The 16,444-nt window shown below is 43.9% G+C and overlaps 1 protein-coding gene across 1 annotated transcript in view; it reads left to right on the top strand.

Moving 5' to 3' along the window:
* SSTR2 (somatostatin receptor 2) overlaps nucleotides 1-14,116 on the top strand; it is a 29,392-nt gene extending 15,276 nt beyond the window's left edge. The window contains exon 2 of the mRNA XM_077253428.1: nucleotides 8,014-14,116. Coding sequence (XP_077109543.1) covers nucleotides 8,101-9,213 — 1,113 coding nt within the window. The 5' untranslated portion in view covers nucleotides 8,014-8,100 and the 3' untranslated portion in view covers nucleotides 9,214-14,116. The remainder of the gene's footprint in view (nucleotides 1-8,013) is intronic.
* The last annotated feature ends 2,328 nt before the right edge of the window (nucleotides 14,117-16,444 follow it).

The following is a 16,444-nucleotide window of genomic DNA, read 5'->3' as shown; positions in this document are numbered from 1 at the left end:
TGTGGACGAACACGATGTCGTGCTACGGGTCCGAAGTGAGATGGCCAAAGTGTTACGACCTTTAGAAGTGATGCCCCCTCCAGATACTTTGCAGTTAACGGTGGATTCCCCTGATCCCTGGATGGTCAGTGTCCGGTCTACGCAGGATCCTGAGCCAATAGCGTTTCGAAAGGGTCAAACTATTCTGGAGCACATGCGGACAGAATTATCGGGCCTGGATCCATCACAGATCTCACAAGTGCAGCGACTCCTTGGACATTATGCTAAAGTGTTCGCACAACATGAAGATGATTTTGGCTGTACCACGGCCATCGAACATGGAATTCCGACCGGAGATACAGTGCCCATCAGGGAGCGGTACAGACAGATTCCCCCGCAGATGTACCAGGAAGTAAAGACGTTGTTAGGCCAGATGCTACAAAAGGGGGTGATCCGCGAGAGTCAGAGCCCGTGGGCTGCCCCGATCGTGCTGGTGCGGAAAAAGGACGGCACGCTCCGGTTCTGTGTGGACTACCGTAAGCTAAATGCATGCACCGTCCGAGACTCTTATCCACTTCCCCGTATCGAGGAGTCTCTCTCCGTGCTGGGTCGGGCCAAATATTTTTCCACCTTAGACCTAGCCAGCGGATACTGGCAGGTCCCGATGACAGAAGCAGATTGTCCTAAGACAGCGTTTATCCTTCCCATGGGACTATTCGAGTTCAATCGAATGCCGTTTGGGCTGGCCAACGCTCCAGGCACCTTCCAACGATTAATGGAGCGGTGTCTGGGGGATTTGAACTTCGAGGCCACTCTCATTTATCTGGATGACATCATCATCTATGCTCCAACATTCGAGGAACATCTGTGCCGACTGGAGCAGGTACTAGACCGGTTACTGAAATACGGGCTTAAGGTGAAGCCCCAGAAGTGTCGCTTGTTCCGGGAACAGATCGAGTACCTGGGGCATGTGGTGTCCGCCGAAGGAGTCCGGCCATCACAGGAGAAGATTGCCGCAATCCAGGAGTGGCCCACACCGGAGACCGCCAAGGATGTACGGGCGTTCTTGGGCCTCGCTGGGTACTACCGGCGCTTCGTGAAGAACTTTGCTCGCCGTTCTCACAATCTACAAGTCCTGCTGAAAGGAAGCTCCCCCAAGGAACGGGGAAAGAAGATACAATGGCAGGAGCCACAAGAAGCAGCGTTCCGGGACTTGAAGACAGCTCTCATGGAGCCGCCGGTGTTGGCTTATGCGGACTTTTCGCAACCGTTCATCCTACACACCGACGGCAGCTCTCAGGGATTGGGGGCTGTGTTGTCTCAGGTTCAGGATGGGCGGGAGAGAGTGATCGCCTATGCGAGTCGGTCTCTTCATGACTCTGAGTTGAACCCGGACAATTACAGTTCTTTCAAGGTGGAGCTGCTGGCCGTGGTGTGGGCTATGACGGAGCGGTTCGCTGAGTACCTGGCCGGTTCCGAGGTGCTGATACGCACGGATAACAACCCATTGGCACATCTGGAAAATGCGAAATTGGGTGCCCTGGAACAGCGCTGGGTAGCCCGGATGGCCAAGTACAGATACCGTATCCTCTACAAGCGAGGAGCGGAGAATGTTCATGCTGACGCATTATCTCGTCTGCGGAAGAACCCCCCAAGAACTAACCGAGATGAGGAGCTGGAGGGAGAAGAAATCCCCTACGCCATCGGGGGCGCTGCTCGGACGGCTGTGAGCCGGGAGCAGACCGGGAACGGAACGGCTACAGGACTGTTGGTTCAGAGTCGGGACGAATGGATACGGCTGCAACAGGAAGACCAGGAACTAGCTCCATTGCGACAGTGGGTAACGAATGGTCTATTGCCCGTGAGAACCCCTGGACAAACTCTTCCGTCAGACCTGAACCTTCTTCTGCGGCAATGGGAGCGCCTAACTCTTCAGGACAGGCTCTTATGCCACTTAACCTTGGCTCAGGCAGATTCCGAGCCGACCTGGCAGATGGTCTTACCAGGGCCCGTGGTGGCCGCAGTTGCTAAAGAAGCTCATGAGTCCGGGGCACACTTCGGAGTGAAGAGGACGTTTAAGTGGCTGCAAACTCGGTTCTATCATCCTCGGCTGCTTGCGGAAGTACAAACTGCCTGTAGACAATGTCGACAATGTGAGCTAACCAAGTCACCGGAGGAAAGGGCGCCTGTGCAGAGCATCACGACGTCTGCCCCTTTTGAAGTATTAATGATAGACTACATTACCATTGGAGCAGCGCATCAAGGCTATGAACACTGCCTCGTTATGGTAGATCATTTTTCAAAATTCGCGGTAGTCACCCCTACCCGTGATCAGACAGCTGAGTCGGCGGCGAGCGCTATCTGTAAGAACTTTATTCAAGTTTACGGCTGTCCGAGGCGAATACATTCGGATCAAGGCGCCTGTTTCTTGGGCAAAGTCATGGAAGAGCTGCATCGCCTCTACGGCATTGATAAGTCACGCACCACACCGTATCACCCCCAGGGAAATGGGGCTTGTGAGCGGTTTAACCGGACTTTGCTTCAAATGCTGCGTGCGCTAGAACAAGATCAGAAGGCCCGCTGGCCGGAGTATGTGTCTGACCTAGTATGGGTCTACAACAATAGAGTTCATCAAGTCACAGGACGCACCCCGTATGAAGTGGTCTTTGGGCGCCCAGGAAAAGGCATGACAGATCTGGAACTGTCTTCGGAGGAAGAAGGCCCCCGAACAGGGATGGCTTCGTGGGTGCGTGATCATCGGCATCGGCTGCAGACCTTACACCGACTGGTACACACTCGAATTCGGGAAGTGGAGCATCGGAGCACCCCTACAGCAAAAACCCCCAGAGTTCCGGCCAGGTGATCGAGTACTCGTTCGAGAGCAAAGGCCGCAAAACAAGTTAGACCATCGTTGGGAAAAAACACCCTATCGGGTGCTTCGCCGTATAGAACCGCATGGACCTGTATATGAAGTGCAGTCTGAGGCCCCCGGAAGTACAGGTACTCGCATTCTTCATCGCAACATGCTCCGGTTGTGTCGCTCTGTTGACTCGGACACCCCGGAATCCGCAATCAGGGAAGAGCCACCTACGACTGAGTCCCCCAACAACCATTGGTGGGATGAAGAAGATGATGAAGAAGAAGAACGGCGTCAAAATGCTCCCCCTATCTCGACTACTACACTACCCTTGACCAGTCACCCTTCCGCTGACTACATTCCCCCGACACCCCCTACACAAGGACCCGAGCCACGACGTTCTGAACGTTCTACTGCAGGTAGACCCCCAACTCGCTACAGTCCTGACTTACACACTAGACAGACCCAAGTGTGGAACAACCCGTCAGGTGGGCGACCTGTCAGTGCGAAGGCCTCGCCCAGGGACTGGCGAGCATACAGGGTGGGGGAATGTAGGGGACAGGGATCTGGTGAGCTGTGCAGACGGGTGGAACCATTGTTGCCGGGAGTCGGGGTTCCGGGTGACGGATTTGAGGGGCGCATGGGAAGCCAGGCTCATGTGACAGGAGGCAGAGTGACGCAGGGAGAAGAGAGGATAAAAAGCAAAACGCGCGAAAACAGGGGCAGAGAAGCGCGGGAAATCTCTGAGGAGAGAAAACTGCAGCGCAGTTGTTGTGTGTGTGCAGGCCGCAGGGAGACTTGCTGGAAGCAGGGGGAAAACGTGCAACAGACACTGCGGGCAATTACCAGAGCCCCCAAAAAGAGGCACATTCGTCGTCAGCGACCCCCCAGGCAGAGGGGTAGTGCTGATCAGCTCAAGGACAGTATTACCGCGCTCTCCGGGAGCATCAACCCACAGAGTGCTCCAGACCCTCCTGGGTTTTTCTTAGCTGTGACTGATACTGATAATTCTGCTAATTCTCCTCAAAAAGACTCCTCTCTGGACGTGGAAACTGTTACCCCGGATCAACGTCCGACTGCGGGAGGTAGCGCAGCACCGCAAAAGACATTCTGGACTCGAATCTACACCTGGGCTCGACGTCGGAGGACACCGCCTTCCCTCACCACTAGGACTACGTCGCTGACGGAGCCTCATCACCGGGACTACATCGCTGAAACAGCACTGATAAGTGAACGTTGTTGACTTTACCTTAGTAGGGGAGGTACTAGTGAGGCGCTGCCGCGTTCTTCGGGTATAGTTCAGGCCTCCTATATAATAGTTAGGATTTACTGTGATATTGTAGACTTGTACTCAAGTTCCCTGCGTGGAAAACTGTTGTTATCTTTTTTTGGTTGGAAGTTAAAAGAAAAGTTAAAAACGCTGTTTGCTTTCTGGCTCCCATTTGTCCCTGCATCCTTCTCTACCTGCGGTCTCTACAGTTACACAACATGGTGACTGTCTTTGACAGGTGCAAAGTAGATATTGGCACTGAGCTTGGCGATTACACTATACTGTGGCATTGAATTTAGCAGTTATACTTTTATACTGAGGCACAAAGCTTGTCAGTTACACAGTAATATTTGGCACTGAACTTGATGGTAACAACGATGTGACACTGAGTGGCATTATGCTTAGTGATTATGATAAACACCAAAAACAATCTTCCTGGGAAAGCAGGAGTTTAGGGTAATTAACATAATACATCTTACAGTTTATAACAATCAGAAGAGTCCACATTTTATTTTTCAAAAGTGAGGCAGTCTGCAATTTCACTGATAGATGCAGGTGACAGCAGAACTTGATGATGCAAACCACAGCAGATTGGTGGTCATTAAGGAGTAATCTGTATCTATATGCTTCCTCCAAGGCCACTTCTTTCTGGGGTTCTTCCCCCAGCAGGCCCACCTAATTTGGCACTCTAGACTCAGTCTCATTGCAAGGTTCTGACTCTCTGCTTCTCGGCCAGGCCTGACTTCATCGTTAGGAACTCTCAGTTGTAACTCCCATTGGGTGGTCTGATTTGGTGCACAGTCGCTGCTTTTTTATAAAAGAAAGTCCAGCTGCTCCTAGAACAGAGCCTGTAGGGGTACATGGGCCTTTATATCCTTAGATGTGAGCTGTGAACTCAACAGGTATTTGTACCCAGCGCTCACAACACAGGTTAAAAGCACACTGCTTGCATAAAGCATCCTAATATTTTATGTTCCCTGCAATAAAAAGGTTACATAGCACATAAATAATACACAGCGGGCTTGCCTAGCTAAATTTCCAGTTCCAAGAATGTTTCATTTTCCCTCAATTTGCTAACCCAATATGGGAGCTAACCCAACATCTGAGCTCATCAGAAAATATCCCAATGCTGAGACCGCCAGTGATCAGCTTTAAGCCATGAGGACATTTTACAAAGAATTTAGTTCCAAAGCAGCAACACCACTGGTGAATTTAAGCATTACTTGGTGATCATTGAAGTAAATTACCTGGTCGAGTAATGCTTTGACTTGCCAGGTTCTGACACATTTTTTGGTGGTGCCCTCACATTTAAAACAGTCAGGAACCATAATTCTTTTCTGTATACGATAACAACTACACTGGAGCTATCAGACTATTGGATTGCAATGTCTACGTGTATCAGATAAGTACAGAGGCTGCCAAAGCTCAAACAAGTCACTGAAATCCTGTAAAGGGCACCACCACTGTTAATACGCATGTTTATGAACATAGCAGTGCCTAGTGTCTTCTACATTTGCATTCATAGCTAATATTAAACTGGTTGTCTCATGATAACAACCGCTGTGCATGGTCTATTAGTTCTCAAGGGGGCACCACTTTTCATTGTTCACACCACCAGCCAGAATAGTGAGTCTTACAGGCCAGGCAATGCTTCTTCTTGATTTGCAAATTAGCTCTCCTATAGAAAAAATGAAATGGCCTATCAAGGCTCTGTGATGGGTCAAACAATGACTTATTAGGGTACCGTCTCACAGTGGCACTTTTGTCGCTACGACGGTACGATCCGTGACGTTCCAGCGATATCCATACGATATCGCTGTGTCTGACACGCATTAGCGATCAGGGACCCCGCTGAGAATCGTACGTCGTAGCAGATCGTTTGGAACTTTATTTCGTCGCTGGATCTCCCGCTGTCATCGCTGGATCGGTGTGTGTGACACCGATCCAGCGATGCGTTCGCTTGTAACCAGGGTAAACATCGGATTACTAGGGCCGCGCTTAGTAACCCGATGTTTACCCTGGTTACCATCGTAAATGTAAAAAAAAAAAACAGTACATACATTCCAGTGTCTGTCAGGTCCCTCGCCGTCTGCTTCCCGCACTGACTGACTGCCGGCCGTAAGGCACAGCACAGCGGTGACGTCCCCGCTGTGCTCTGCTTTCACTTTACATCCGGCAGTCAGTCAGTGCAGGAAGCAGACGGCGAGGGACCTGACAGACACCGGAATGTATGTACTGTTTTTTTTTTTTACATTTACGATGGTAACCAGGGTAAACATCGGGTTACTAAGCGCGGCCCTGCGCTTAGTAACCCGATGTTTACCCTGGTTACCCGGGGACTTCAGCATCGTTGGTCGCTGGAGAGCTGTCTGTGTGACAGCTCTCCAGCGACCACACAACGACTTACCAACGATCACGGCCAGGTCGTATCGCTGGTCGTGATCTTTGGTAAATCGTTTTGTGTAACGGTACCCTTAGATGGTAGCTGCCTACTGTATAGGCAGCACTAGAAAGGCAGTTATCTTCCTTCTGGAGGACAGCTAAATTGCATATTTTTTTTCATAGAGAGCCTGGCATACAACACTTCGTATGACAGCTGATGGTTTCCACAAGGAGAAACAGAACCCCTCAAAGTTATTGCTCTCTCATCCAGGTCTCATTCTGCCAACCAGCACCTAGGCTTTGGTTTGGAAAAACTCCCTAATGAAGACTCAAGATTCCTTAACAGTGGGGGGATGCTTGGTTCTCCTTAAAGAGACATTCAGCCGAACTTGTCAATATTGGCATCATTAGTCATTGCAATTTTACCAGGGATAAATGCCAAGTCAGAAACTCATCTAAAAACAGCCTGTTTGGAGGGGCAAATATTCTGATACAATCTGTCTTTAGACGAGCTTCTGGCTTAAGCTTTTATCCTTGGTCAAGTTGCAAGACTTGTTAAATGTTCAGACATTGACTTGTAAGATAGCCACCTCTCCTAGTCGATACTTGTGAGAAACTTTTATTCTGTGAGAAAGCTAATTTTCAGGCTCTTTAACAGATCGGACATCGGTTGACAAGGTAACTACAATATTGGTTGCATTAAAGACTCAGTTTTCTTCCTTTTGAAGAAAGCTTATTTCCATGTTTACTGTCTTAGAGCATCTTGAAGGAGAAGTCATGATTGACAGGCACTTATTGAAATCTTCTTCTGCTCTGTCATTTTGAGGCACAGCATGTGATGCTAAAATCTATGGCTGGCTATAGTTTCCCAGAGTGATTGCCGGAGGTTAGAGAAACAAGATCAATGGTGATCTTTTCATGACACAACTACTTTGAAGGATTTTGTTGGCTACTACAAAGCAGTTAATTGAAGATAATTATATTTATTCTAGAGATGAGTCCATCACTTAACTCAACCACGGACCACGATCCAGGTCATCACTCTCTGGCCATGGACACGAGCTGCGCAAATTTCCTGAGTGTCTATGTTCTCCAATTCAGTGCTTGATTAGCCGGCTTCGTGTAACATCATCTGTGCGGATGATTTCTCGCCAGCCCAGCTAATCAAACTATAAGCCAAGCCTGGGATTCCGTTGGGTAAGGAAATTCACACATCTCCTCTCCACAGTCAGAGAGCACTGACCTGAACCATGGAGCGGGGTTGCAGAAAAGCGATCTGCTCATCTTTAATTTATTCCCTTAGAACTAAGCTATAACATCACATGTTTGACAGTTGGAGGAACAGAAATTAATACATTTTATGGATATGAACAGAGCAAAATTCTGGTATACATGTAAGTTCAAGATCAATAATGTACAGTCATAGAAACATGGGCTTTTGTGTAGTTAATAGATTTGTCAATTCGTTGCTACTTACAGTTGCTAGCTTTTAATGATTTTTTTGCTTTTATGTGTTTTGTTTTAGTACTCACCAGACTACAAAGAACGGAAGAATCTGCCATGAGAATGGAATAGACAGACATTATTTGCTGTGAAACGACAAAACAAGAAAATGGAGCAGGATTACTCAGATTTACCAAACATCACGGAGTTGTACTTTTCTCCCGTTTCGCAGGGGTACATTATGGAGACCACAAGCAATGCATCCACAAATGAAACATCACAATACTTTGACATGACAAGCAATGCCATCCTTACCTTCATTTACTTTGTGGTGTGCATTGTAGGGCTTTGTGGAAATACACTGGTCATTTATGTCATACTCCGATATGCCAAGATGAAGACCATCACCAATATCTACATCCTAAACTTAGCTATAGCTGATGAACTCTTTATGCTCGGCTTGCCCTTTTTGGCCATGCAGGTGGCTTTGGTTCATTGGCCCTTTGGCAAAGTTATTTGCAGAATTGTCATGACAGTGGATGGCATTAACCAATTCACCAGCATCTTCTGTCTTACAGTCATGAGTATAGACCGGTACCTTGCAGTGGTTCACCCAATCAAGTCAGCAAAATGGAGGAGACCAAGGACTGCTAAGATGGTTAATTTTGCAGTATGGACCATCTCTCTTTTAGTTATTATGCCCATAATGAATTATGCTGGGGTACAATCTAACCATGAAAGAGGCAGCTGCACCATTATTTGGCCAGATAATTCTGGCACCTGGTACACTGGTTTTATAATTTATGCCTTCATCCTAGGATTTCTCATTCCACTCAGTGTTATCTGCCTTTGCTATTTGTTCATCATTATCAAAGTGAAGTCCTCTGGGATAAGAGTTGGCTCCTCCAAAAGAAAGCGATCAGAAAAGAAAGTGACGAGGATGGTTTCTATAGTGGTAGCCGTTTTCATATTTTGCTGGCTTCCATTCTACATCTTTAACGTCTCCTCGGTATCTCTTTTAATAGTGCCAACTCCAGGCCTAAAAGCAATGTGGGACTTTGTCGTGGTTCTCAGTTATGCCAACAGTTGTGCCAATCCCATACTTTATGCCTTTCTATCTGACAACTTTAAAAAGAGTTTTCAGAATGTCCTTTGCTTATCCAAGGTAAGTGGCATGGATGAAGCAGACAGAAGTGATAGCAAACAAGACAAGTCCAGGTTAAATGAAACAACTGAAACGCAACGCACATTGCTTAACGGTGATCTTCAAACCAGCATCTAGGGATATGTGAAAGTATAAAATAAAGCTGTACATATGAGCAAACTCACCTAAAAAATCTATAGGTTATGAGGTTAAGTGTAGGAACCAGCTTATGGATGAAAGTTCTTTGAAGGCTCCTTAGTTTACAAGTTTATTTAGTGCTTGAAGAATTTGTAGATGTTTGCACTCAGTACAGTTCCAGAGTCATGGCCTTTCTCCAAACACTTCACTGCCAGATCTTGTGTGTAGTGTCCAAAGTTACTAAATAACTTATAGTACATAATGAATGTACTGTAGGGTACAGAGGAACAATTATTTTTTTCTGTGTGGTGATATAGACCACACAATTTTTTCTGTGTGGTGATATAGACTTTAGTTGGTGAACCCAAACTTAAAAATATTTCACTTGAAATTTTTGGCTAAGACCTTACTCAACAGCAGAATATATATCCTGGAGGTGAAGACCTAGAAGATCCACATCTACATCAATAGTGGTGGATTAAGGTTGCATTTTCATTTTAAATTACCCAATTGCCAATATTTTACAAGACTACAGGTCACCATACCATCTTATGGGATTCATTAACTTTTTGAAAAATTGAAGACCTTGTACACAGTGGAAAGTATCTCAAGAAAGTGAAGACCTACATCTATGTCAATATTGCTGGGTTATGGCAGCAGTTTCATTTTCAGTATAAACTACCCAAATGACAAAATTTTACAAGACTACAGGTCAACAGACCACCATATGGGATTCCCTAAGCTTGTTTTCAAGCCCAGTAGTGAAATGTATCTTGAGGAGGTAAAACCTACATCAACGTCAATGTTTCTGGGTTATGGTCACACTTACAATAACAACAGCCCCATTCCCAATGTTTTGTGAGACTATAGATCACCATGTCGTCATATGGGATTCACTAAACTTTTTGTGAAATTGAAGATCTTGCTCAACAGCTGAAAGTATCTCAAGGAAATGAAGACAATATTGCTAAGTTATGGCTGCATTTTCAGTAATCAGCTGCCCGATTGCCAACATTTTACAAAACTACAGTTATGCAGACCAACTTAAGGATCTTCCTAATTGCTTTGAAAAATTGAAATATCCAGCTAAAGATTTTGCTCACCAGAGAAAAATATCTTAGCAAATTCAATGTTGCTGTGTCATGGTCCCATTTTCAGTAAAAACTGCCCCACTGCCAACATTTTGCAAGACTACAGGTCATCATACCATCATATAGTATTTACTAAATTTTTGAAAAATCGTATTAAGCACTTTCATAAAGCGTACTGCATAATTCTGGTACAAGATTCTACATTGACTGTCTATTACGTTTTTTTTTATCAAAGAGGTGAGGCACCAGCCTAAAGTGTTGTGTCGGGTTATCTCAGATATGTTTGCCTAGCTCTTAGTATACTGTATATATCTATATAAAACATACTCATACACACAAAACACAATTTATTTAATGGCTTCTTTTCATTTCTAGCAATAACCCGAAGATTAGAGGTTTTATTTCCCTTCTTGCGGTAAGTGCACTTTATATTCTCAAAGTAACACACTGCACTTTACATTCGGGCACAATGGCTTTGCCCTTCTTCTGGAGTAAAGCACTAAGTGGAAAAAGTTGACTTTTTGGACTAAATCTGGCATAATAAATGGAAAAATGTCATCAAACAAGAGAGACAATAATGTAAAAAAAATGGAATCTCTTACATTTTCCAAAGTGTTTATCAAGACCAGGGTGGAACAATTAACCCACCATAGTACAGTACTTGGACATATCTTCATACACCAGGTGGTCTACCCTGACCCTACTAAAAAGTCTTGGTACCAAACAGGCTGCTATTTGCAACAGAATTGGAGCTGCTGATAGTTCTACCCACATAAGGATCGGCACTTAACCAGGTTGGGCATATCAGTACTGCTGGTCCCTAATTCAAAGACGAAACCCAAGACTGGTATTAATCTCTGCAGGGTAAAGTGAAATTGTGCCTATATATATAAATAGTACTAATAAAGAATCTAGTATTTCTACAGTTTTGCCAACTTCGTTACTGATACTGGCACCTTTAGAGGAACCAAATGAACCTGATTTCATTTTATTTATTGACTTCAGCTAATACACAGATCTCTGGGTAAAGCATGTCCAGGTTCACATTTACAAATCCTGGCGTTAAACTTTATGCTATTTGGTAAAAATAATCTAATTCTACTTTTTTGGTATTTTATACAAATGTGTCCACACTTATCTTTCCAAATTTCAATAGGGGATCTGTGACATGGTAAAAAAAAACATCAAGTAGCATCACAACCCAGATCACACGTAGATATGTATTGTATAAACATCTCCCAACAGAGTATCACAAAATCATGTTATTTTTTTAAAGCCAGAAATCTTGTGCCACCAATCTCGATACATGTCAAACCAAGAGGAAAGGAAAAGATGGACACATCTATACATCCAACCTATAGGGTGTTGTTGCCCATAAACAATGTGGACCCAAGGAACACCCATGTCTCCTGTGAGGTCAGTAGAAAGACTCTATCACTACACTTCAGAATACAGTTGTGCTCAAAAGTTTACATACCCCGACAGAATTTTTGCTCTCTTGGCCTTTTTTCAGAGAATATAAATGACAACACCAAAACTTTTTCTCCACTCATGGTTAGTGGTTGGGTGAAGCCATTTATTGTCAAACTACTGTGTTTTCTCTTTTTAAATCATAATCATAATGACAACCCAAAACATCTAAATGACCCTGATCAAAAGTTCATATACCCCATTTCTTAATACCATGTATTGCCCCCTCTAACATCAATGACAGCTTGAAGTTTTTTGTGGTGGTTGTGGATGAGGTTCTTTATTTTCACAGATGTTAAAGCTGCCCTCTTTTCTTGGCAAAAAGCCTCCAGTTCCTGTAAATTCCTGGGTTGTCTAGCATGAACTGCAATCTCGAAATCTCCTCAGAGTGGCCCAATGATACTGAGGTCAGGAGACTGAGATGGCCACTCCAGAATGTTCACTTTGTTCTGCTATATCCAATGACAGGTCGACTTGGCCTTGTGTTTTAGATCGTTGTCATGTTGGAGTATGTCCCATGCGCAGCTTCCGGGCAGATGAGTGCAAATTTGCCTCCAGTATTTGCTGACAACGTGCTGCATTCATCTTTCCTTCAACTTTGACCAAGTTTCCTGTGCCTTTGCAGCTCACACATCCCCAAAACATTAGCAATCCACCTCTGTGCTTTACAGTAGGAATGGTGTTCCTTTCATCATAGGACTTGTTGTCCTCTCTCCAAATGTAATGTTTATGGTTGTGGCCAAAAAGTTCAATTTTGGTCTCATCACTCCAAATTACCTTGTTCCAAAAGTTTTGAGGCCTTTCTCTGTGCTGTTTTGCATATTGTAGGAGAGATACTTTGTGGCATTTGCACAATAATGGCTTTCTTCTGGCGACTCAACCATGCAGCCCATTTTTCTTTAAGAGCCTCCTTATTGTACATCTTGAAACAGCCACACCGCTAGTTTTCAGAGAGTCCTGTATTTCAGCTGATGTTATTTGTGGGTTTTTCTTTGCATCCCGAACAATTTTCCTGGCAGTTATGGACAACATTTTTGTTGGTCTACCTGACCGTGGTTTTGTTTCTACAGAGCTTCTGATTTTCCATTTGTTAATCACAGTTTGAATGCTGCTGACTGGCATTATCAATTCCTTGGATATCTTTTTGTATCCCTTTCCTGTTTTTTCTACAGTTCAACTACCTTTTCCCGTAGATCCATTGACAATTCTTTTGCTTTCCCCATGACTCACAATCCAGAAATGTCAGTGGCTGGATGAAAGATGCAAGAGTCTGTCTGGATCCCAGAACCTCACTCAGCTTTTATGCACACACACTGATTACAAGCAAACAGGTCACAGGTGAGGATGTTACCTTTAATAGCCATTCAAACCCATTTTTGTTAACTTCTGTGCATGTTAACAGGCCAAAATCACCAGGGTATGTGAACTTTGACCAGGGTCATTTGGATGTTTTGTGTTGTCATTATGATTTAAAAAGAGAAAACACAGTAGTTTGACAGTAAATGGCTTCACCCAACCAATAAGTGGAGAAAAAGTTTTGGTGTTATCATTCATATTCTCTGAAAAAAGGCCAAGAAAGCAAAAATTCTGCCAGGGTATGTAACCTTTTGAGCACAACTGTAGGCTCTGTAAACCTGTGCTGGACTCCTAGGCTCCAGTTCATCAAAGCGTTTTTGCCAGAAATCTGTAGTCGAACACTATGAGAAACAAACTTTTTGTGTAACCTTGTGTTGAGCAAAAATTTGCAACTTTTGGTGTTTTCACGACAGTTTTGCCTAGCTCTGCCAAAGCAGAACAGAGGTAGGGCAAAACAGAGGCGGAATTGAGACATGACCACATGGCTCATCTAATACATGAAGAGCTGTAGCTTTCCTTACACCAGAAATTTTACTCCAGTGATTGACCTGAGTAAGTTTTGTGGTGAGGCGCATGCCACTTTTCAGATAGGTCTGATTCATTAAAACATGTCTTCATGAATCTGGAATCTCAATTTCAGACTCTAGTACGCCCCCTCATCAAGACTGGCATGAACAATTGATGAATTGGTGTCATCAGGCACCATAGTGTTCGCAATGGAAATAGGGCAACAACTCCTCTCCAGGAAAGAATTCTGATATTTTCTCTTGGATTCCCCTCTCCTCTATGTAATTTTTGGGGGTAAATCACAGCCTACTATAGATATACTTTAACAGAAATGTGTGATACAACGTTCCAGATGTTCTCTATTTGTCATATTTAAATTTTGTAATATATTTTCAGAAAGTGCTTAAATTATAAAATTGCTTGTGGCAACATTAAAAAAAAAAATGTTGTATTCTTCTTTTTGGCTGTTTTACTTTGGAATTGACGATCTTTTAAACAGTGACTGTCATTTTAAATTTTGTTTTTCCATAAATCAATAGTACACATGAAATAAGAGCATTTGTAATATAACTTAATAGAGAAATTTGCTTATTTCTCCTCTTGGATTGATCCTTCATTCTCAAAATTCTCAATTCACATGTAAAATTTGTCTTCAGTGTATACAGATTTTCTGATTACTGAGATAGTAGATGACAGTTGGTGCTCATAAAGTTCTATGAAGAACTGTAACTATTGTTTCAGAACTTGCAGCAATATAGGGTTAACAGCAAAAGAAAGGATGTCAGCACTTCAAGATTAAAAAAAGACAGTTATTTATCTCATAAAGTGCAATGTTTTGGCTCATAAACATTGATCCTTTCTTAAGCAACAACATGGTGTGCTGACAAGGTTTAGGCTTGGGCTACATGGCAACTTTGGCCGTGACACCTATCATGTGACCAGAGCTCGATAGGTGTCACTTCTACATCGCTGCGCAAGTGACAGGGGCCTCAGTGCAACTTCAGGGGTACGGTGACAAGCAAGTCACAAAAAATCTGACATCGTTAGATGGTTGGAGAACCTGTCGTATGTATAATAGTAAGTGCCATAAAATCATGTCCCGAACACACCTGATAAAGTACAGACAATGCGGTCAACTCCGTTAGCTCATTCTGCAGTCAGCAATAGACAGTGTAATACAGGGGCTATAGAAGGCAAGTGGTGCAAGATTTTTAATAAAGCCCAGTTGCAAAACTTATTTTTAGCCACAAATGCATGCATATAAAGAAGTTGTCCATTACTTGTACTTTGATTACCTATCCTGATCAGACACTCGACACCCCCACCGATTAGCTGTTATTGGTGTTGGTGGCAGCCGCCAGCCAGAAGTACTCACTTGCAGAGCTGCTCCATCTTCTGGTAGTGGCCAAAACTTCGTACTGCACATCCACCTCCTATTCATATCATTTGGAGGCGGATGTAAAGTGTCCTGCTGTGGCCACTATCTGTAGACGGCCATCTCTGCAAGTGAGTACATCCGGTCGACAGCCACCAACATCGATTACACCTGATCGGCAGGTGAGGCGGTGTGTCGGATCCCAGCCATTAAGCCATTGATGACCTATAATAAGGATAGGTCATCAATGTAAAAGTAGTGGACAACCTCTTTAAGTAGGAAACAAAATATTCCCAAAGGGGACAACCTTTTAATTGACATAATTAAATAAGTTGTCCAACACCTAAATTAATTTATTAACTATTTAATGTAAAATAAAAATTAAACACTTTTCAATTCAAATTTCCCCACACTTCCCCCTCTACTCTAGCTTCCTATCCTCTCTGTGTTTTCTGCTTACAAACGACAAGTCTGCGAGCATGAACTGGGGATTCTTAAGCGAGACACCATCAGCTGCTGTCCCCACCCTGAAAAGGATCGTTATCAGGGATGACCCTTTTAGGGGCTGGGCTAGTCTCTGCAATACCGACCATTTGTCAGTTGTCACTTTACTGAGGTATGTTCAGCATTTTGTCCCTGCTCACTGCTGTGTCATTTTCATTATGCACTGACAGTGAGTTCCCTCAGCTCTAAAGGGACGTGACAAACCAGCAAAAGAGCGCTCTCTTGCCCCCTTATCACTGACAGTGCACTTCCTCACCGGCTATGGGTAGAAGTGACAATCAAGCTCATCACTTTTTACTACTGGAGATACCATGGGTGCTGAGGTAAGAAGAGGCTGCTCACTTTGTTGTCCACCCAGTCTATTTGATCTAATACTGCAAATTTGAGAGAAGTGCTGAGGTAAGAAGAGGCTGCTCACACTGCTGTCCACCCTGTCTATCTGATATAATACTGGAGATACCAGAAGAGCTGCCTTGTTTTTCTGAATAACACTATACAGATGCTATGCTTCTCACAAAATTAGAATATCATCAAAAAATTAACTTATTTCAGTTCTTCAATACAAAAAGTGAAACACATATATTATATAGAGTCATTACAAGCAGAGTGATCTATTTCAAATTTTTATTTCTGTTAATGTTGATGATTATGGCTTACAGACAATGAAAACCCAAAAGTCATTATCTCAGTAAATTAGAATAGTTAACAAAAAAAAAACCTGCAAAGGCTTCCTAAGCATTTAAAAAGGTCCCTTAGTCTGTTCCAGTAGGCTACACAATCATGGGGAAGACTGCTGACTTGACAGATGTCCAGAAGGCAGTCATTGACACATTCCACAAGGAGGGTAAGCCACAAAAGGTCATTGCTAAAGACGCTGGCTGTTCACAGAGTTATAATTCTATAGTGATTACCTCTGTAGACAAAACAA

This window comes from Ranitomeya variabilis, chromosome 4 (assembly GCF_051348905.1).
Source record: "Ranitomeya variabilis isolate aRanVar5 chromosome 4, aRanVar5.hap1, whole genome shotgun sequence".
Taxonomy (NCBI): Eukaryota; Metazoa; Chordata; class Amphibia; order Anura; family Dendrobatidae; genus Ranitomeya; species Ranitomeya variabilis.
This window is presented reverse-complemented; position numbering and strand designations above follow the sequence as displayed.